This window comes from Heliangelus exortis, chromosome 1 (assembly GCF_036169615.1).
Source record: "Heliangelus exortis chromosome 1, bHelExo1.hap1, whole genome shotgun sequence".
Classification (NCBI taxonomy): domain Eukaryota; kingdom Metazoa; phylum Chordata; class Aves; order Apodiformes; family Trochilidae; genus Heliangelus; species Heliangelus exortis.
The window spans coordinates 174,777,304-174,801,531 of record NC_092422.1 but is presented as its reverse complement, the minus strand read 5'-3'; the positions used below and the strand labels follow the sequence as shown (position 1 = coordinate 174,801,531).

The 24,228-nt window shown below is 38.3% G+C and overlaps 1 protein-coding gene across 4 annotated transcripts in view; it reads right to left on the bottom strand.

Annotated features, from left to right (window-relative positions):
- The window catches only part of CPED1 (cadherin like and PC-esterase domain containing 1), a 137,806-nt gene that overhangs the window by 11,026 nt on the left and 102,552 nt on the right, over window positions 1-24,228 (bottom strand). For 3 of the 4 annotated variants that reach the window (XM_071733733.1, XM_071733734.1, XM_071733735.1), the window contains 3 exons: window positions 12,057-12,174; window positions 8,531-8,667; window positions 179-399 (listed from right to left, as the gene is read on the bottom strand). In XM_071733733.1, coding sequence (XP_071589834.1) covers window positions 179-399; window positions 8,531-8,667; window positions 12,057-12,174 — 476 coding nt within the window. Of the gene's footprint in view, window positions 1-178; window positions 400-7,993; window positions 8,119-8,530; window positions 8,668-12,056; window positions 12,175-24,228 lie in introns of those variants that run through there. The other variant, XM_071733736.1, reaches the window with a different exon arrangement.

The following is a 24,228-nucleotide window of genomic DNA, read 5'->3' as shown; positions in this document are numbered from 1 at the left end:
ATGAACTCTATCTGGCATCCTGATCAGAGGCCTCATGTCATTTTCTGCTATTTTTCAACCACACAGTGCAGCCTGCACCTGTTGTGGTTGTTTATTGACTTTAATTGTAAAATGTGTTGAGCACATTTGCAAATAGAATGAGAATAGAAACAAGGCAGCAACAGAGTTTGGGCTGTACCTGTACAGCAGTTGTTCCAGTGCTTTTTCAAAACTTGGTCTCTGGTTTGCATTCATCCAAAACTGGGGATAGTAGGAATAACTGACAAATGTTTTCCCCTCATTGATATTATGATAACATTTAACATCGTGAGTTTTTTGCCATTCCTCCAGAGTTTTATTCACTCTTTCTATTAGATAGTACATCATCCCTCTGTTCGTTGAGTCACCTATAAAAAGAATCTTTGGATGGAAAAAAAAAATATGACTTAGAAGTTGCTCACTCCAAAATTCAAAAGTTAAGGAAAGAATACAGCTCATGTTTAAATCCTTCTTATAACGTTCAAGAAATATCTCTGTGAGCTTCCAGTTGTCCAGTCTCAACATCACCATACTGAAGTTCTCCTTTAGCAAAATCTGTGTGATCTGGTTAAAAAAAAGCTATATGATGTATTTGAAAGGCAAAAAGTACAGGTTAGAGATTTCTACAGTTGCACAATTAGTATTGCATTTTTCATCCTTGTTGATAATTTCTTTTGATTAAGTTTACATTTACTTCCAATTGCTAGCACAGAGATTCCAGTGATTACTTGCAGCTACCTGCTTTTCTTCCTCAAGTTTTTCATGTGGTTTGTTGCTGCACAGCACATCTTAGTTAATGTATGTCTTCTGTAAATGTGATTCATTAGAATTTACACCACAGTAACACACACACATCAATGAACACAGCTGCTGCCTTATTTGTATAGAGATGGTCTTTCTGCCATTTCAGAGGGGAAAAAAAGGGGGTTATTTTGGTGGTGGATAATCTGCACAGAGTTCTGTCATGTGTGAGGAGATCACCAGAAGGAAGTTTAGAATTGCCATCAGCATGACAGAAGCACTTCAAGTACCAGCAGCTGTTACTGACCCCACTGGGTCACTCTGACCTTGCAAATGAATGAAGACTTGAAATTTGGCCTTACTCCTACTTATTTCATAGACTCCCCTGACAAATCAAGCACTGCTGTATGTGGACGCCACAGAACTTGATGTGTGAGGTTTTAAAATGTAATTGCCCTATTTTTAGTGGATGGGACTAGTGTTTCCTCCTGCTGAGAAGAATATGTAAGCAATGACAAGAGTCCAAAAGTGGAAGAGAACCCAGGTTCACTGTGGTTTGTCAAAGAAACTGTGTGGGTAATCAGTTATTACCACAGTCACCTCAGCCAGAAATCCACATAGCAGAGATAAATGTAAAACTGGGAGTCAGAAACCTCACAGAGCCAAAACACAGTCACAGCCTGTTCTCTGCATGGCAGTGTGCAACTTCTCCTACCTACTCTGGAACTCAGGGTAGTTGACACCCTGTAAATTGGGTTTTGCTGTTTGTGTTTTTAATTTGATTTGGGGTTTGATGCCTTGCTACTTACACCTTGAGTATTTGGCTATGAAAATAACATTCAGACTGCACAAAATCACATGTTTAAGAATACGTTTTCAAAGTTTCTCTTAGAGATGAAAACATCTTAGGTGGTGAAAACATCTTGTACTTCTTTCCTCTAATACATCTCTATTTATCTGTTTCATCCAGGAATGTCACTGTTCTAGAAACTGATTCCAGTTCTCACTATGAACTTATTGTGAGAAAAAAAAAGCCACAACAGTGTACCAGTCATGGTTCCCATGGAACAGAAGCAGTTTCAGATGAACATACCCTGATTTGGTGAATGGGCACGGCAGTGACCTGAGCTTCCCATGCCTTGCCCATTGTGGGCTGAAGAGAAGCCCTTGATATATAATGTATGGTAGCAAACAAATTAAAATAAGCACTGAGCATATAGAGTCTTTTACCTCCTAACCTGGACCTCTCAAAGCTTCTTGACACAGTAAATTCCTAAACAGCTGCTGTTCATGCTTGAACTGCATAAGCATTTCTCTCACACGCAAGGGTATTTCCAACTCTTTTCATGTTGTGTCTCAGAAAAAAAACCTTTAACATGACTCACAGAAGTCAAGGAACCTTGGATCAATGGAAGAACTGGTGGGATATTCTCTCTTTTTCTCCCTGACAGACACAGACATGCACACCATTATTTGCAATTAGGAAGATACTCCATGCTTACAATATGTCCTAATTCTAAAGTAGGTTAACTTGAGGTTTTAAACAATTCTTTTAATTTGCAAAATCTCTTAATCTCTCTGGCCTGTCTACATCCATGTATCTATAATCTCTATTTCATAAGAACATTACTGTGGTATCTAGATGCATATCTATTTAAAAAGCAGTTCTCAGATATTAGCAGGCAAGGATATCATTAACTTGCAATGTGGGTGAGAACATTTCTATAAAAACACAGAACATCATTAGCAGAATAACAAACAGGCTCAACCAGGTTACACACATAGAGATGTTGGTAGAACATCTTAGATTGTTTTTCTTCTGATTCTAATAACATTTGATATCATATTGTTATCACTGCCCATGGGGATTTCTAATTGTAAAGGAGTGTATTCAGCTATAAATTACACTGATATATTGGGGTATTTTTATCTCACTCCTCATTCTCTGTGACTAAGATTATGATAGATATTTTCTCCTTCTAACTGTATTTGGTCTGATCTCATCTATCACTGAATTCAATTAGCAGAACACCCTTCATGGAAAAAATAGGAGAGAAGAACCATGGCCAAAGCCAATGAAGATGATACACAGATACAGTGTGTATTCTCTAGAAGTTTAAGTCTGAAGTGTCTAAATGTCTTCCAAAGTCTCAAATGTTGCAGAGCATTGAAGACCAAGGTTAATTCCTTTTTTTTTTTTTTTTATATATCAAAATTAGAGCACCCTTATACACACGTACACTCAATTTATGCTATTAAATACTTCAGCACTGTGGGGCTTTACAGTTTCTACAGCTCCTCATCCACAAAAGCAGTGGACCCCTGAGTGAGTTTTCAAGTCTGCCCAGCTAGGCAGGTCCAGAAATGGGAGTACACTCTGTGTAGTCATTTAGAAAACCAGGAGAGGTAAGTTAGGTACAATTACATCTTAAAGTGTCAGTTCTAGTCCATAAATGCCATGATGATGGGCACCATATGAAAATATCAGGTGGGCCTTAGAATAGTACTTTGTTGTTGTCCTGATGTTCTGAGAACACGAAAGAGGTAACAGAAGTCAGAATAGATTCCTTTAGAGCAGTCAATATCACTGGATGAAATAGAGAACTGTTAGGACCTAGAAATACTTCTTCAAAAATTATCACAAGAATGTTGAGCTGTGCATTGCCCATCTCTGAAGGGTAAGTTCTTAGTCTAAGAACATCTCCATTTTCACTCTTTAAGTGACCTTGCACAAAGAGGCAAAGCAGGAGGTTAGGAGATAGATTAGACCAGACAGATAATGCTATTGAGTGTCTAGTTGTCCATCTGGGAATGTGCACTTATTCTTAGGAGAAGATGTGTAGGAGCAGGATGAGTCAGGACTGAGACAGATGGCAAGATCACATTGCTGAGGAATAGAGGTTGTTCCACTAGGGAAATTAACCAGAATCCTCAGACACAAGTCTGCTGAGACAATAGGTAAGACTTTATGTAAATGGGAAAGAGAGAAATGAGCCAGTGGACTTGTACAGAAAGGCAGATGAAAACTGCAAATTATCCTCAAAAATTTCAGTGAATTATAGAAACCATATAAGCTTTCAGTCAACAAGTCTTGAGCAATATGAGGACTGCATCAATGGAATCAAGCAAATCTGGTGAACTCCAGCTACTTCTTTCACAGTGAAATCACAGCATTGCTGACAGTAATGCCACTAGGACTGCAGTATGTGAAATCTATGGTCCTTAGCCCTGATGGAGAGGTCTGAAGTCCATCTGTATCTTTTACAGGAGGGTGTCAGCAGTCACACTCTGGAAAATGCATATGTTGGGATTTTGAAGGACATGCTGGCCCATAAATGCAGAAATTTTCTCAATTAGAAAGATGAGCATGCATTCCTTGTAATCAATATATCCCAGGTTGGTGGATGCATAGCACTTCCAAATCTGCATATACAGAGCACCCATTCAATAAGATCTGCCTGCATCCAGTAATCTATTGGCCCAACTATGCTGTGAGACATATAAATCCTGGAAATCCTGAAAAAATGGACAAGTTTCCTTTTTTTATCTCTAAAAAATCCATCCAAATGGAAGAGGACATTTGCAGGGAATTATATCTACAAAGTAACTTTTCAAACAGCCCTGATGTAAAGCTGTTTATTTTATTGTGGTATGCAGACCACTCGAAAGCATCTCTCAAAGCAACCATCAAAGCTTCATTTACCAAAAATGCTTGGAAGACCCAGAGGCCTGGTTTATATCTCCAGGAAAAAAAACTTATGTCCTTCAAGTAAGACAGGAACTTAAATTAATTAAAATAATTATTCTCCATAATTGAATATATGGTATCTATGGCTACATTTATTACAGTTGCACGACTTTACTATAGCTGCATGTGCCATGTAGTATCTAATATCATTTGAAACAGGGGCTCTGGAGATGATTCTGTATTTAGGTCTAAGACAACCATGGGTAAAATGATGGCTCAGGTGTGTAGAATATGCAACATCTCATTGTCTTTACAGTCTGGCACAAGGCTTAGTCATGTATTGTTCAGGTCAATAGGGAATTTGTCTGCAGGATGACTAAAATATTAGACATATATAGGGCTATAATTTTGCCAGACAGAGAACAACACTTTCACACAGACATTTTCAGTGTCTCCTTTTGCAACTGTTTTGCGTGAAAAAATCCATTATGGCTTGCAGGCTTTAAAAATTGTGTAAGAGTCATGGAATTCACTTCTTAATCAGACCTATCATTAGGAAATTTAAACACCTGTAAATCCAAAATGTTACTTAATTCAAAAATATCAAGAAATTGTAAGTTAAAATTCCTGTTTTAACAGCTGAATTATAAGTACTATAGCAACTATTGACTTTTCATATTTCCTGTTCTTAATTACATGACTCAATGGTGTTTTATTACAATACTAAAACCAGGGTAGTATTTCTCAATGATAAACAAAATACATAACCCCCTGCAATTGAGACCATCTTTCTGTATGCTGCTGGTTGGTTAAATAATTACCTGTTAGAACCTCTTATCCTTCACCCATTTTTAAAGTTCATGTACAAAAATCAAAGAATTCTGTCTTAATAGAATTGTGTAACTCTTGCAGCAAAACCCATTAAGCACAATTGCAGAGGATTTTGTTGAGCCAGCAAAATACAGATATGATACTTTCATTATGATAGTCTATTTATTTGATTCAATTAGGGCATACATATGGAGAACAATAAAGCTTGCATCTTGTTACCCCTAGTTAGACTTTAAAACTGAGGACAAAAAGGTTTACAGATAGTAAAAATGGATTGAATATAAATCTACTCAGCCAGAATCACATTAGCCTCAACACTTAAGGATTTTCCTGTTTATTGCATCTAAAATACAACCATATGCCATATGACTGATTGGTCTTGCTACCAAGAATATTTACCAAGTAAAATAAGGCCTCATAAATTATTTTTGTGGATGTGTATCTTTTCTCATGCCTCCACCAATCTGAGGGTTATTGTTTGGTTATTGTTTCATTAGAGGTGGTCTGGAGTTTTTATGTAACAGAAACAACTTAGTTCAAACAGTTTTATATACACACAAATTAAAATGTCAGATAATGATGATGAGAAATCAATAGTAATTGTAACTCATAGCCAGAGAAAATGAATCTCTGTTATAGAGAAAGGAGATTATAATTTTAGACATGAGCTCTGAAAAACAAATCCATTTTGCAGCCTGGAGTTAGAAAATTAATTAGGAAGCATTTTTGAAGGGATATTTCTGATATAGGTAGGACAGAATTGCTCTGTTTGGGTGACTATAAACATATATCAGAAACATGAACAAATGCACAAAAGAGATTAGTGAGCAAGATGTGTAGCTGAATGCTACCTTTCACTGTTGTTCTATGCAGCATGGGAAAACCAGAATTATTGTACTTATTCAGTGTTTCATTTCAGTCAAGAAGAGCATTCAGCTTTATCAGTTGCTGCAGTGCATCCAGGCCAGGGGCACAGCAAAGCAGAGGTTAATGCATTGCATGCTTCCCTTCACATTCTAGAAGTAGAAAGACAGGTAGGCTTGGTTTTTAAATTTTTTAAAATATAAAAGTACTAGAGGAGTATAAGAAAACAGTTTGGAATTGGGCAGTGCCATAGTGATCAGCACCTCCTGTTTAAAAGAAAATACACAACCACAGACACTCATGTTGTTTAAAATACCTTATGGTGTTTCAACAATAATAAGAAGAGCCAGCAGATCAGAATCCTGAAATGAAATAATTTATTTTTTTCAGGACAAAAGTCCTGAATCAGAGAGACTTCAGTCTACTGAATCAGAAATGTCACTACTTGCTTTATCTTTGATTCCTGGTCAAATGCTGCAGGACTCTGAACTTTTTATGAAGGGTGTTCAGAAATGAAATTCAGTCATAGAGAGCTGTTAGTGTTTTGATGGAAGGTGTGAGCTCATTTGACCCAATGACACTGTAGAAGTACATCTCTGCTTTTCTGAGGAGGGATTGGTGCTGTGTACATGGGGTGTATGGAGTTTTTATTGCCTTAGTTCAAAATAAACTCTGAGTAAGAATTCAGATCCTGTGTGGTTTGCAGGTAAGAAAATGAGGCTGAAAGAGCTCATGGTTACTTGCAGTTCTGATGGAAAGATTTTGCCTCTGATGTAATTCATGACACATGACTCCTTTGTAAAGGATTTTGAGCTCCAGAGACCAAAGCTACACAAGCTGGATACATACCAAGTGTGGTGGCATCCTAAAAAATCACAGAATGCAGAGGCACATAGGTTAGGTGTGCACAGGTTGAAAAGTGGACATGAGTGAATTGTTTTTCTCATTGAAAAAAATTTGGGGAGGAGGGACTTTTTACAAGGCATGTAGCAATAGGAGAAGGGGTCATGGCTTTAAACTAGAAGAAGGTAGATTTAGGTTAGACATGAGAAGAAAACTCTTCACTATGAGGGTGGTGAGACACTGGAACAGGTTGCCTAGAAAAGTTGTGGCTGTCCCACTCCTTGGAAGCATTCAAGGCCAGGTTGGATGGGGCTTTGAGCAACCTGGTCTGGTAGGAGGTGTCCCTGCCCGTGCAGAGGGGTTGAAACTGATGGTCTTTAAGATCTCTTCTAATCCAAATCATTCCATGATTCTGTGATAAGCTCACAAACATTTACTTCATATATTTTGCTTTAGTGATCCCTTAACAAACTTCCTGGTTTTAACACTTGAATGTATCAAATCCAAGAGGTGGGAAAATCAGCACAATCCTCCCAGAGATACCCTGGTAATCCACTTCCTTTTTGGCATATTTTTCCTCAGATATCTTTCAATTGTCTGACCAGAGGGGGTTTGATTCTTGAAGCAGCCCAATATCTATGGAAATTAAAGACCAAAGCAAAGATATAAACTTCTACATTTTTTTTCTGTGGCAGTCCAGAAGTGCTCATTTTTTGTATCTGAGGAGCAAATCAATCTCCTCTGTCACAGAGACCTATATTTTTATAGAAAAATGTGTTAGGAGAAACTATTTATATTAATGAAGAAAATGATAGAAGAAAGTAAAATGGCAGTAAAGGACTGTGCAGAACAACAAAAAGCCAGAAATAAGAATAAACCAAAAGAAAGTTAGTTTTGTATTTGTTGGTATAGAAATGCTCTCAGATTTTATCAAAATGCCACCTTTAATTACCATTTTCTTACCTAGATAATACACTACAAAAATCTTTACAACAATTAATTACTTACTTTCTGGATACTTGTATCCTCAGTAAGGAACCTGAGCCTCAGATCAGAGCTCTCTCAAGTTTTACAGTCATAGCATGCTTATTAAGGAGACCTTGTATTTCCAAGCAATCACCTTAGAAGCTTCACTACAAGAAAAGAATGTGCAAGAAGACTTGGTAAGATTAGTGTGCACAAGCAATGCCATGCATTAGGTATGCAGCAGAAGAAACCCAACTTGCATGTCGAGTGTGAGACAAACAGTGACAACAGTGCAAATCCATCCTCCAGTTACAGTCCTTCTGCACTCACCACAACTCCAGCTGGGATCCATGTACCCTGCAGGTCTTCAAACTCCTAAAGGCTAAATTATGGACAGTGGGATTTCCATCCAAGTAGTTTACCAAATAATAAAAAGTTTTGTTGGTGTTTTCTTTTTTGTTTGGCTTTTTTTTCTTTTTTTTTTTTTTTTTCTCATCAACCGCAAAATCCCTTCAGGGCTTCAGGATTTTAAATATCCAGGTGAATAACAAAAAATAAAACGTGGAATTTGTTACATACCCTTCTGCCCTCCACACAGCTCTGGAGCTCAGGCTTGGATAGCACAGAGTGCTGGCAGCCATGGGGCTGCCACATGATTTCTCTCCAGTCACAGGTCCTGTTGTCAGAGCAGCTGAGGCAGGGGACAATCCATTGCCCTGGAAAACAGTAATGTGATGTCAGCATCTCCTCTGTATTTTTGTAAGCAAACTTATGATATGGCAAGCCAGATATTTTTTACTATTTTTTCATTTCTCTTAGTTAAGTGCCTTCCAACCCTTTGAACTGACTATAACCTTCCTCTGTGGCATGACTTTTTCATTTAACAAGGATGGGAGGTTTTCCTTTCCATAAAAGTCGTGTAACAGTCATACCTTTTTTCCACAGAAGGTATATGAGGAAAGGAAATGGGGGAATGAGGCTGAATAGGAAGAGAAAATAGTAAGATTCAAATGTCAAAAAGCAACATTCACCCTCACCAGTCATGAAACACTTACATTTGGGATGCTGATCAAAGCTATATTTTAAGACCCCCTTGGTAGAAAAATGAAACTGAGATTATACTGGTAATGTACAGATAATAAGAGAGGATGACTTTTCCTTAGAAATGCTAATTTCTTTCATTTGTGAAAGTTTAGACAACCACCCCACACTACATGTATCCATTTCAGAAGGTGAAAAGAAGGCGAGATGAACAGCTATGTGATTTATTAGAGCCTAATGCCTATTTTCAAAAATTATTTTACAGATTAGGAACATTAAGTAAAATAATAAAAATTCAGTGGATTTTAGGCACCTTTTATCTACCATTGAATAGTTTTGTTATTTTGATTTTCTGAAGATATTAACTTTCAAATTCCTACTGGAAGTTAGAGGCATTTAGTTTCTGAAGGGAGAGAGAAAACTTTTGAATTGCCTTTATACCAACACAGTAAACACTTCTCTCACCCATACAAGTGAGAGTATCCTCACACTATCCTACATACTATCTTCCAGTGTCTATGTAGCTCTCCCAGCAAAATCTGCTTTTTCCTATGATTAAAGGTGTTACACAGGGAAAAACACAGAGGTCTGAAAGCTATCAGGCCTTGCTGGCACTGCTGGGTTTCTCATTGCAGCCCAGCAAACAGCTCCAGAAACAAATATTTTCAGACTGCTTGTGACAGTCACTACTACAAGGCAGGAGCTGAGCAGCCAGCCAGCTTTGCTTTGCTTTGCTGTGTGTGACAGATTCCTGCTACACAAGAAGCCACAGTAAAAAAGCAAGGCTCCTGCTTATCAGCAATGGTCAGGACAGGGATGGAGTGGGAGGCTGAGTGAAGCAGCCCTGCAAGGTCCCAGCAGCCCTGGGAGAGACAGCTGCTGCCTCAGGAGCAAGGGAATTTCCAGGGTGGCAGCTGGTGCTTGCATTGAGCTGAAGTCCCCAGCAAACATGTTTTTGTAAGCAGCAGGGTGAGTTATCTTAGCAGATTAAAAAAGACTTTCTAAATAAAACCAGCAAGGATGGTTTTGTACGGGAGCCTAGGCTGCTACTTCTAAGGGTGGAACTGTCCCAGTGTGCTACAACCAGGCAGCTCCAGATGCTGTGCTGCCTGCCCAGCTGAACACACTCACCCCACCTTCAGCTGCTTTTGCAGTTGATGTGGAACAAGTAGCAGGAGGCTGGAGCCAAACAAAGGCTTGGACAGTGCCCTTAAAACACTGGGGATCAGCGAGCACAACCTGGCTCCCCTGCTGCCCTTGGGTGCCTCCTGAAAGCTGCCACTGGGCAAGCAGCCCGGTTCAGCCCAGTTCAGCCCAGTGCCAGGGAAGGAAGGAGGGATGCTCAGGCCAATAGTGCTGGGGTTGCAGGTGTCAGATAGAGCTGTGCAGTGCTCCTTGCATACAAGAGTTCCAATCTTCTATCACCTGTGTCCGATCACAGAATTTTTGTTCTTAAGTATAACTTTCCTCACACTTCTCATAGCTGAGGACTACTTTAAAGTTCAAAATTCATTAGGATAGGAAAACAGAATGATTGTAACCTGGTGATTTATTGAGGAAAAGAGAGTTGGCAGCAGCTCTATCAGGTGAAGAAAAATTTTCTTGCAATTCACTGATGGAAAGAAAGAGAGAGATGCTGTTGGTCTAAGTTTATCACCAGACTAAGAACTGGTGAAACCAAAGTTTTATGAAAGCCTTTAAGTCTCTGCAGGAAGAGTGAAAGAAAACTGGATTTAGGCTCCTTAAAGCATTTTTTCAGTTACATATTTGAATCTTCTGCTTAAGATACATTAAGCACCAAGAGTCCTATAAATGATTCTCAAAAAACTGTATTAAACAAAATATGTCTTCAATATTTCATTAGGACTGTTTACCTTGTTTTATAAACATTTTAGCCTAAAGTTAAAAAGTTTTAACCTATGAAGGCTACACAATGAATTTGATAGTTTTATTTCTTCCAGATAGGGCTTTCAGCCTCTTATATTTTTATTCAGCGTTTCTTATTGCTATAATCAGAAAGCTACCTCTTTTTCTTTCAAGATCAAAATGAAATTTTCCATACTGCAAAAAAATCATCCATTAAAAAAAAAAAAAAGAATACTCCCAACTGATGAAATCCTAGTCTGCTAAATGTTTTCTCTGTGAATAGGTTATAGATTTTTTTCTTTTAGCTGCATTTATGAACAATAAAATTTAAATTATTTTTAAAAGGAAATTATTTTGATGGTACAGAATAATTGGCACTAGGCCTACAAACTTGTGTCAAAACTGAAATTTACACGTTGTAGTCAAAGAGTACACTCAGTTGATCATCAATTTAGGTCTATACTGGACTTAAACCAAATAGCTGATGGATGCAAAGAGAGAGCTGATACAGTATTATATTTAACTGGGTACAGCCATGAAAAATGTGGAAAGCTGGGTACGACTAAACCATGTATGTCATAGCAGTGAGGCAGAACATTAAAAGTGTGCCTGAGAGCTCTTACTCAGCAGATTCTGTAATTGTTTACAAAATTTCCACAGGCTGCAGGAGTCAGATTCACCTGCAGTAAATTCCCATTGTGTCTCCCATGGTCTCTGTCAATTCTCTCTCTCTCTCTCTCTCTCTGAGGAACCAAACACGTGGGTAGTGCTTGCTGGCTTCTAGATTATTGATACAGCAATACTGAACTGACAAGTAACCTTCCTATGATAGGCTGGTCCAAATCCCATTGACTCAAAGGGGATTTTCTTCAGGAAAAAAAAAGAGTTTTATTGCTATAAAAAAACGTAATTTCAGTCTGTGATCCAAAGAAGAGAGAAATTTCCCCCACTGAATATTCTGGTTTGTATTTATAGATTAAAAACAAAGCAAAACACTGAAACTGAAACTGAAAACACAAACAAAACAAAACAAAACACAAACAAAGAAACTTATAGAGAAAAAAAAATCTGTAACTATTACAAGTGATTAGTTAAAGTTATTGTGCATAGGTTAGTGCACGTTAGAAAAGAGTAAATGTTTTTTACTTCTATGAGGTGCATAAGTTAATTTTCAGAAGAAAGAGGATTAAGCGCAAACCTTTTGTATCTCCAGCTTCACAGGTCTTAAGCTCTGTCTGTGAAATTGCTGAGAGGTATTCATGAGACAGAGGCTGCAAGCCACAGGACTCCTCTGGACGAATTCGAGAACCACAATCCTGAATTAAAACAAAATCTGTGAAAAAGACAGCACTGCACCCACCCATATGGCTTTCAAATTCTGTTCAAGGACATTTAAAGAGGAAAAAAGGTATTTAGGGTTGGCTATAGCTTCAGGATAAAATGAATCACATCCTAAAATTCCTTTCTCTTTCAGCTGTAACAAGAGTTAAGAACAACTATGAGGAACAGATCTACATCAGCTCAGATGAAATGTCTCTTCAAATTACCTTGTAAAAATGCTCACCCTCCATATTGTACAGCCTAAACTGGTATTCCCAGTTCATGGAATCACAGAATCATAGAAATTTAGGGGTTGGAAGAGACCTCGAAAGATCATCAAGTCCAACCCCCCCTATCAGAGCAGGGTCACCTACAGGAGGTCACACAGGAACAAGTCCAGGTGGGCTTTGAATGTCTCCAGGGAAGGAGACTCCACAACCTTCCTGGACAGCCTGTGCTATGCTCTGTCACTCTCACAGTGAAAAGATTCTTCCTAATATTTATATGGAACCTCCTGTGCTCCAGTTTATAACCATTGCCCCTCGTCCTATTGTCAGTCACCCCTGAGAAAAGCTTGATTCTGTCCTCTTGTCTCTTGCCCCTTACATATTTATGAACAAAGTTGCTTCAGCAGAAAATAGGGGAGTCCTGGTATCAGTATTAGGTTAAGAAACATTGTGTGCTATCTCATATTTCACTACCTCACCTTCACTTCTACACAAAAAGAAATATACTTTTACTAGTGTGTTTTCATTTCAAGAAAAAGTGTTCTTTAAACCAAAAAGAACAATAAAAAGTGATTTCTCAAAAAAAAATAATTGTTCTTCTGAAAATTTGGCAACTGTCATATAGTATTATTCACTGTTTCCACTAAATTATGCTATGTCTAAGATGCTCTGCTTAAATTGGACCAATGAGCAAATGACAATTATGTCCTAATATTGTCAGGGTTAAACTGACGTTCAGTAGGATACATGCAACTGATATAGATGGATAAATCCATCCTGGAATTTAGTCAGTACTGGTGGACCTTTGATTATACAATCAAAAAAGAGGGTGAAATAGCTGTCTCCCCTTATCCTGATCTCATTTAATTTCATGGTGAAAAAAACAAAGGTAAAAATCCAAATCTTCCCACTGACTTCAAGAGGTTAAAGCCATTTTTGTGCACTAAAGGTCTGAGAGATGGGTTCTTTTGTAGAGTTGTCCTCTTCTCTGCTTGATGCCCTATAAGTAGGCAAAGTTATTATGACAAAAAAACCGTCAAAGTATCTTCTAGTGTTAAACTGTGATGTTAACTTGGAGCCTTTGGGTCTGGACACACTGTACAGCTATTTGACAGCATTACTTCAACTAACATTAACACCAGAAAGCTCCTACCTTGCAGTAAAACAATTTGCACAGGATTTCACAAGAAAGCCTGAAATTCCTGAATGTGATGCCATTGCTCTCAGTACAGTGCCATAAAATAGCTCAACAGGCATTTTCTTGTTGGTACCTCTGCTCAGGGTATGTGCTTAAACAAACAGAAGTTTATTTTAACTGCATTCCCTGGAGAATATCAGTAACAAGTTTCATATGGCTGGTTTGCTCACCAATCACAATCATTAAGCACATCAAACTAAGTTACCAATTCCCTTTCTTTTTGTTGCATTTTCAGAGTATTCCAAGAGTGAATCTTAAAGGACAGTGCTTGTGTTTAATATGTAATTCACATCACAAACTATAGAGTCATGAGAGATATTAATTGCATCACTGAATAAGCCTTATGTTTAGTGTTGTGGGAGACACATCCTTTCTAATAATGGATTTATTTAATATAATGTGCAAAATGTATCTGTGACAGATACAGATTTACCACAGCTCCACCAATGGAAGGCACATTAAAGATTTTTCTAACTGTCTGCAGATTTTTCAAAGTTTTCTTCAGGTGCTGCAGTGACAAGACAGGTGCCTGCCCAAAGATGTGTGAGCTCAAGTGTGTTTACAAAAGATCACTCATGGCAAAGATAAGAGCCAGACATGTAAGCTCAAATAATAGCTCTTGCTCTATGTCTGTTCCCCCTTCAAGCCTTCATTTTTAGAAGGCAGGCATAGCAAGGCCCTTGAAATGTCTGGACTAGAATCAAAAGAACTATTCTGCATTAGGTTCCTCAGTTCACAGTTAGAATCAACTCTTTAAAGGATTGGTTTGGTCTTCTTTTTTTTTTTTTTTTTTTTTTTTTAAATCTTTACAAAAGTTGTTTTGGACACTAATGGACACTAGCAAATAAAAGAGAAACAAAGCTTTCCTTGTACATCTAGATGGGTTCAACATCAGCTGATAATTAGAGAGAGAATATTTCTGGAGCCCATCTGCTATGTGAAATGAGAATTGTTTCCGTTCAGATGACACTAACATGAACTTGGTTCTTCACAAAGCTTTAGTCTTTAAGAGATCACACAGATCTTTGAGCCTGATACCTTACAGTTTTCTCAAATTATTAATTTGGAGTGTCTGATTTAATAAGAATTTTGTTTGTTTATCTCAGCTTTTAATAACCTCACTGTATTTTACTTCAATCACATACATGCATACGTATGGGCATATATGTATACACACAAAAGTTTCACAGAGTTGTACATAAATATTAAAAAAAATCATGTTTGTAAGAGAGAGAGAGAAAGAGATAATTGAAGCATTACAAAGATGATCCACACTCCTGCAGCTAGTATCATGGAATTAATGTTATATAGATAATACCATTGTAACTGCAGTTATGGTTTAGGTTAAAAGATCTCACTTACCTGTTACTGGCTTTTTAGTTGCTGGTGTACTTTTTTACCCTGTTCACCATAATGAAAGAATGATTACTCTGAAACTGGAGTAACTGCCTACAGATTAACTCCATAAGCTTCCACCAAACTGGAAGCAGCTAAAAGGAGAGAAGGGAAGAAGCCCACGACTTCCTCGGAACAGTTATATTAAATAGGGACAAATTGTTCATCTGTGTTTGTTTGAGCACTCAGTGCTGCAGCAGTAACAGAGCACCACATAACAAAAATAAAGTTACTTTTAGCAAATAAAGTTACTTTTAGCATCCACAGGTGCTGCTACCTGTCAACTCAAAAAGGCATTTTAAAACAGAAAGGATTTTCAGAATTTTTCTGGAATAATCCATCTCTCTCAAGTCAAAGCTGTTCATAAAACTATCTTTTTCAGTGCAGGGAAGACTGTTAATGAAATGAACACTTTAGAAACTCCCACCCAGGATACCTGTATCTGGTCTCCACACAGCTTTCTCAGTAAAAGTCCTTCCTGCATTTGTATCAAACCCTCTATTGATCAGTGGAAATGGTGCTAACAGGTAATTTCTGCTTAGGTGCTCATGTCTGAACTTACACCCAGCCCAAACCACCGAAGCCTACCCAAACCAGAATAACAAAGGATCATCATACCAGAACATTTTAAACTAAAAACCAAGAGAAATATAATGGAGTACACAGGAATTCTTTTTAGCATTGCATACAACCAACATGTAGCCAAAATCCTGCATCTTTTTAACATCCAGAGCCCACACATGTCTGGAATGCAGTGGATGAGATAAACCCCATTCACCAGTTCTTAGCAAAGAAGGGAGGACACCTCTCCATCCATCGAGCTCTGACTCTGCAGTACTTTGGCCAACATTGTCTATCAGCCTGGCAGGTCAGCCAGCCACCTCTCCAAAGGCACCAGAGCCCTGCCTCACCTTATGATGCTGCCAAGAATGCCTTATTTCTTTCAACTGTTCAAATTTTTGACGTGACAGAACAAAGCTTCCCATGAAAGAGGTAATTTTAAATGCTTTTCTGTTGGCCGTTGTATGCTAGGTGACTTAACTCTATTTAATCTGGTTCTATTTAAGATGACCTGAGTTTTTCATTAAATCCTTTCATCTCTCTTTATTCCATCTTTTTTTATTACTTTACACGTAAGAAAAACTGTATGAAAAGTGATTTAAAATGATGCTATGGAAGGAATTCTAATAAAATTAGTCAAAGAGTGAGCTCATGAAATAGTGAAATGGTATCTTATTGCTAGGGAATAAATTGTGAGCAGATGCATTAGTTCCACTCTATCAACTTTATTAATATGGCAGAAGTAAATGAAGGAACAGTTGGCATATTGACTTCTATTCAACTGTCTCCCTCTGTCTGGTTGCATTATTCTGTGATAGATGAATCTCCAAATATTCAGAGGTTCAGGCTCATTCAGCTCAACGCTGAATTAACTAGATGGAACTCCTGGCTGTACAAAACAGATCTAGAAAGCTCTCAGAAGGAGAGACTCAGTCTCCTAAGAAGTCCAGTTCACTATTGTTTTTGTCTGAGAAACAATAATTATTATTTATATTAGGAATAATGGGTTGAAGTGCCGGAGCACTGTGTCTGTGTGTTGCAGCTGTGTTCTAAAGGAAAGAAATCACCACCACTGTGTTTTGTGAGGAAGCTAATGTGTTCCATCTGCAAAAATGGGATAATATTTTTCCAATGACCCCAAAGGCACTGGCACAAAAAAAAAAAAAAAAAAAAAAAAAAAAAAAAAAAAAAGCCCAAACATTAAAAGACTATGAGATGCTCATTTCCACAGGGATCTGGAAGGGGCCATAAAAACACTTAAGAGACAGAGTCTGGGCAATCACAGGGTTGGAACATGCTGTGCACAGACATCCGTAGGAGACTGGGAATAATATAAAAAGCTGGAATACTGGCCATATTGTCAAAGCATGGTGGAGACATCAGAGAACAGTTTGAAGTGTGGACAAATACAGCCATCAGTCCATTAGTCTAAATTGCTTTCAAGTTCTTACTAGAGCTATTCTTGTTGTTGCTTCAAATCTTACTATTTTGTATTAAGAGTACAAATATACCATGAATTGCATGCTTTTTCTGTCTCAATCACAAACTTTTTCATAGAAAATTTTTTGGGGAATACTGTCACATGCTTTAACCAGAGATGGAAAAAGACCACTTTGCGAACAGTGCTTGATCTGATAGGTGTTCTCAGGACTGGGAATGTGCAGTGCACAAAGCATTAACTGGTATTTCCCTGGTAGAACATTTTCCCATGGCAAAGCAACAACAGTTAAAACCCCCTCTTTTAACAGAGTATAGTTTTAACTAGAGATTTCAGTTCAAGTTCCCAATGTCTTCCCTCCAGTCAGTGGGCTGTATCCAGGCTGTTCTGGGCAGTTCTGCCTCAGCCTCTCCCAAGGAGGCTGTGGGCATTTCCTTTGTTCATGCAATTAAATACTGACTTGCAAAGAGTCTTGAACCTGCCCCACCCACCCGTGTAAGAACATGGGGTGAAACTGGATGGAGGGAGCACCACCAGGTTCTCAGTTAACTCTTACGTGAGAAAGGACTGACTGAAGGAGGCACTTAGCTCCCTGAGAGAGCGTGTGGAGGACAGGCTCTCCTGTAACTCAAGACTGAATGTGTAACTCCCAGAAAAAGATACCCTTAGGATACATTCCTTTCCATATGACTAGCTGTGGGGCAATACATCTTACTCCCAAATCACTGTGCTGGCTCATGTAGAATCTAATTTTTAGAAGCTGAACTGTTCTATTTCAAATTTTAGAAAGGGCTGTACCCAGGCACTTTTGCATCTGTGCTTTCTTCCCCCAACCGTATCAGATTTCTACTAAAAAAAATATTAAGTATTTCTCTGTAAGCTTTACCTCACTAAGCCTCCCAGCACAATGTATAAGGATCCCACCTTACACTGCTGGACATGGGGTGTTTCCCTAGTCATCGGGATGCTTAACTCTTTCTCCCAACTTCTTGACCTTGGTTCTCCTGTACATCCCCTGAACATGAGGAAAGGAATGTAATATTTTCCCCAGGAAAATTTTCATGATGAATACCAAGATGGTAGGATGCAAAAGAACTAAATTTGGCAAGGCCAGTTCAAAAGGAGCACTGATTTTGCTCCTTTTTCTTCTTCTCATTAAAAAAAAAATATTGGAATGTTGGTATTTCTGACTTAGCCTAAACTGAGCTTAAATTGGCCAAGAGGATTGAAAAGGTATTAATGAGCCATGGGTGCACGGACAGCAGGATTCCAAGAGCATTTTACTTTGGGAAAGTAGTCAAAAAACAAACCTAGGTCAATAATAAATAAATGTACTAAATATATTGATTTTAAAAGCCTGAAAAGTTCATTATTTTATTTACGATATGTTGGCTTCATAGTGAATTAAAATGGTTTTTGTTTAAGGAGTTAGTTCACACACAGTTTTATCCAGAAATTGTTTTCCATGGCACACTAGGTTTTGGAATACACATCAGAGCCATTCATTGCCTGGGGAGCATTGAGGAAGCCACTAATACAGCATCAGAAACATGAAGGGGAAGACTTCTGAAACTTTTCCCAGACAATACCAAGGAAGCCAGTGAGTTCCTGCCTTTCATATAAAGACAGAGTCCACAGATGTGTGAAGGCTCTAAAGGAAAGCACGCTTGTATCTGGTGGTCAAGAGGAGCCCTTTCCCTCTGCAACTTTACAGCCTGCACTGAAGCACATGTTGGAAGAGCCCCTGCACACAGCTGGCTCCCTGCAGCCATGTGCTTTGATGTTGGCTGCTCCATGGTGTCCCTGGGAACACACAGGGGGAGGGAGAGATCCCCAGAGCGCTTGTGTTGAACACTCAAGTCATTCAAGTCAGCTCCCAAGAGCTGAACACTCACTGGTGAAATACCCCTGGTAAAAGGACCTGTGCTTGCTCTCCAGTGAGTGGCACCAATGTTTTGCTCACTCGCTACTCAGTCTGCACTGAAAAATGTCACCCAGGTCTTGATGGGTGTGACATGGAGCCAGATCTCAGTCTGGTGGGGATGCTTATTTTGTGGTCGGTCACCACAGCGACTACTGCTCCTCACTTGAAAAGTGCCAAGAAGAAAAGAGGCCTGTGAAATAGATGTGTGCTGGTTGCAATGACCCCTTTCTGGAAGGGGATGATCTCTAACACTTTCTGCCATCCCAGCAGCTCAGTGGGAGGCAGGGCATAGCAGCTGGCAGCCCCTCAGCAGCATCCTGACTCTTCTGTATTTGGCTCTGTTTTTAAAGCAGCCTTCAATGAAGGGCCCATTTCTGATAAAGAGTACATCTCTGAGGCTTTTCTGTCCAAACATCAGACCCTTCTCTTATTAAGACATTAAGTTGTTTGTTTAAGTGAGTAAAGAGAAAGGTTCAAGGAGCTCAAGAGGGTACAAGAGATGATTTACAGAAATCTTTCTAACTGCAACCAGCAAATATTTTATGAAAATCTAGTACTGATGTAAAGTTTAGAGCCTTGTTGCATACACAAAGAAATGTGAGGGCTAAAACTGAGTAAATGATGGTAGAGAAAGTGTCTGTACAAATGGCCAGGACAGATGGACAGTATATGGATAGGCCTCCATTCCACACTGGCTATATATAACACAAATTGAAGTTACTTGTATTCAGCAGGTATGAAAGAGGTTGAGAAAATGTGAAGATTTAAGAAGTGGTGGGTTTTTTTTTTATCCTTTCTTCCCCTTCATTTAAAAGCTTCAGTAAAAATACACTATTTGAGAGGAAATCAGTCAATATCATATGAGATGAAAGTTTTTTGCACAAAGCACACAATGAAGGAAACATGGAAAGATAAATGTATTTATAGACACTATCTGGTTTACATTTATACCTCCTTTTTACTACACTTTTACCATGAAAAGAATGAAGTAATGAAGGACTGATTTGCCTTTGAAAAAAATACATATTTCATTCAAAAGTACCTCTGAGTTACAATATTTTCCTTGCGATCTAATGTCCACCACTACCTTTTATACATCCCCAGGCACTCATTTAATATACACAGCTGGGAGGCACGAGTAAGACAGGAAAATTTGTTTTCTTAGACACCTACAAATCTGGCCTTTAATAATTTATTTTTTAAACTATAATGGAATCAAAATTGACTCTAATTAATTTGCAGCACACTTGCTGCTATAATCACACAAGTGAATTCCACGGATTTTTATTAATCACCATATTTTTCAAAAGATACTGATTAAAGGTTTGCCTTCTGCTGTGCAGCAGACTGAAAATGCAGTCTCCTTACAGCTTGATGGCTTACTGAACAGCAGACTGCATTCAGGTAGCTTTCACACATGGACAGAAACAGATTGCATGCAGTTAGTGCCAAAGGAGCAGATTGAAGTTAGAACTCACCCTCTCTCCAACAGCCTGCCTTCAGTAATTTACTACTGCATGTCCTTTTCATTCAGCTAAAGTAATCAAGCAGCCACTAGTTGAACAAGGCCTCCTTCACAAAAAAAACCCCAACTAATTACTTCTGAAAACTGAATAATGTGCTTAGTGACGATGCTTATTCTACCACACATAAGTGATGCTGAGCTGAAGCCTTGCTTTGCTCAATACTAGGATCACACTATCAGAGGGGTGGAGCACAGAAGAGACAGGAAAAAAAAAACATTCTAGAAATTGAAATTTAGGCTCCTTCAGCAATGTGCTAAGGAAGTTAATTGAAAGTTATTAATCACCTAAGTTTCCCTGACCTACAGAAATTTTTTATGCTGAAATTTACTCTCCCCAGTAGACAGACGTTTGAAGATTACTGTGATTCACTTCAGGTCTGAGGAACAATGAGGTAGCAGATAATGCAGCCAGTGCAGCACTACAAACATAGCTGAATAAAAGGGATTCAGGTTGTTCTCCCTGAAATGTCAGAAACATGTAAATTGCTGTTTTTCTTGGAAGGACAGAGGCTACATTTGGATCTGGGCAATGTTCCAAGCCCAGGCAGTGACCCAACCTACACTTGCCAATGTTCAGAACTTCAAAGAAATAACTCGCTATCAAGCTAAGGACTCCTCCACCTTTGCTATGTATTTTGACTCAGCCTATAAGGGGGTTTGTGCTTAGCTTGGGTTGATGAAAAGAATTGCTGTAAATTCAGGCTTCTGGAGATGTGGAACAAGTTTTTCCTTCAAAAGTAGGAAAAGTAGGTATGGATACATACATAACAAAACTGATTGTTTATCTGACTGATAGGTTTATTTGATTACAGGCAATGCCCCTGAAGCAGCTCTGAAACTGTGGATTGAATATTATCTTATTCTTTCAAAATTTTTGCCTATGCAGATGAACAATCTACCTGACAGATTGCTTTTTGCCTGCCCATACACCTATAGTCATCAACCAGCTGTATTTCATATTGCCACAGGAGTTTTACTCAGAGTGTTTACCCAGTAGTACCTCACAAAAATCCCTACAAACTTAAAACCAAACACAAAGGACAGGTTCCCTCCAGCACAAGCTCTCACAGCAACGGGCTGCTGGTACAAGCTGTGGAGACTGAGAATCTGGCCTTGTGGCACAAAACTAAAACATTTCCAGTTCAAATCAGACTTCAAGGATGTACTGCAGACAAGAGGAATGAGATCATGGAAGGGATTTATTCCAGCAAATATTAGATTACAGCATATTATGATACAGTATACATTAGATACCATATACTGTATACTGTAATCTATATTAGATATATGATAGTAATTTAACAAAGGTTAAACTGAGTATTAATGCAAGGATATTGTAATCTTGCTTTACATCTTTTTAATTCCCTCCTTCCACATCCTTTCTAGAGCCTTTTTATCATTTAACAACAGCAGAGATTTTATAAGCTTACAGTCTTTTTTATAGAAATACACAGATGTGGAGTTATCTTGCTGTGCTGATTCTACCATATTGATCTTTATCCTTCAGCTGCTAATACCCCCTTTTCTCATGAAAATGACAGTTCTGCATAATTGAATGAAGGGAGGACACTTCTAGAAATGTCTTAAGGTTTGATAGCTTCTTATTTCATTAAATACATGTCAAAGAGAGTAAGAAATCCTGAGGAAAGGTAAGAAAGAGGAAAAGGAAAAGAGAAGTATTGGGGTTGAATGAAAGATACCTATCATATTCATTTTATATATAAACAAATATTCATTTTATATATAAATGAATTGTCTCAGGGCATACGGGTGTGTTACGGGTGTGCCATGTTATGGCAACTGAATAGAATTTCTAAAATAATTGTGATTGCTAAAAAATATTTGGAAATACTTTGAAATACCTCTTTTTTAATACTAAACCTGCCTTCCATTTTGTTGAAAGAATAACAGAAGGAAACAACTCCAGATTGGCTGCTAGTCTGAGAGCACTGTATTACTATTTCCATATAGAATGAACTGAGAAGGAAACATGTGGTACATAAACTCCAGCTTATCGTTTTACACCACAAAATGTCCATTCAAGACTGATATTCATAGACCACCACAGAGAGATTATGGTAATTAAATAACCTCTTCCTTCTGGGTTAATGAATTTCAGCTTCTAGCATATGGGGGAATGATAAGGTACACAGGTCCAACAGATGACTTCAGTGCATCTATGATAACTGAGACACAGAGAGGCTTCAAATGGACATCACACTGCCAAGTTCAGTGGCTTGGGGATTACTCTGCTTTCTCCTGGTAAAACACTATAAACCCCTTTACTGTATCAGTGAAGCTTCAAGTAAATGAGACTTGGATGTGCTGCAAGGCATTTCTTGCAAAGCAAAAAAGCTGCCTCAGTCCTCTTATGCCTTTCTTGCCCTCCAGTAACGGACTGAAGTTGTGAAGTTACTTCGGAGTTAAAGCCAAAATATCATTATTTATGTGTGCTGGTGGTCCACTGGCAGTGTGCCATTCATAACCAGTTTTTACAAAAAGTTGGACATTTCCCAAAATCTTTTATTTTCCTGTCTTCTGATTGACCCCAGGGGCAGCTGTTGAGTGCAATTATCTCAATGGTCCACAAAGCTGATGAGAACCTCTCGACAGCAAATACAGCAAGTTCAAAAGTAACATCTATTCTTTTACAATGCTTAACAGTGAGCACCTCAAACACCAGGAGCTAAATTCAAAGTGTAAGTTTCCCAAATACTCACTTTTGTACCCTATTAGATATAGCTCACATACATAAATCTTTTCCCAAATCTTTTTCTTTGTCCTTTTCTGAAGTACAAGCACTTTAACTGAACCTTTCCTCACACAGACAGTAATGGTATAAGAAAAAAAAATCTGTCAGATTATGACATACTGTCAGGAAAAAGGCAAATGAAGTGCAAGCCTGATAATCAGAATCAGTGATTTTATCTGGAATAACTCGCTGCTTTCAACAGCCACATGTGCAGTGTTTAAGGGGTTGTCTGGCCACATGGTTTTGCTCTACATCTGTCAACTGAGGGCAGGGATCTTTTTGCACAGTGTAGCACTCTGGAAGATTATGATACTCCCACAAATATTTCTGGTTTGTAATGCAAGAAATGGGTTACCTTGAGGCTGTGGTATGTTCATCTGTGTTTTATATGTCCCAGTTGTAACACTTCATATTTTGTGAATTATATTAGTTACCTCAGATGGCAAATGACAGAATTTCAAAATGAAAAGGCACTTCTAATTATTAATATAAACTAACATACATAGTTTTGAATTGTTCACATCATAATGATTTGTCACAGTCAAAGAGCACATCTGACTCATTTTATACTTCTCAAAAATGTGCTTTTTCCAAAATCATTCAAGTTGGAAACAATCTCAGAAGGTTTCTAATCTAAACTCTTAATCCATACAGACTCAGCTTTGAGATCAGAGCAGGTTTCTTTGTCTATTCTGGTCTTGAAAGCCTCCAACCCCTGCCTCACTTGATTATTCTCAAAGTGAGAAATGTTCTCTTACATGTTCTCAGCCAGAAAATGCCCTTTTTCAATTAGTAGCCATTGGTATTTTCTCTGCTGTGCACCTCTTTCATAAAATGCCTGACTCCCTCTTCTTTAAGACCTCTTTTTAGGTAGGAAGGATGTTATTAACCCTTCTTAAAGTCTTCTGGGTTAAAAAAAAAAAAAAAAAAAGCAACACCATTTCCTTCAGCCTCTCCTGAGATAGCAAGTGCTGTAGGCCAAATGTGCCTTAAGGGCTTCCTATGCTCTAGTTGGGCATGCACACAACCA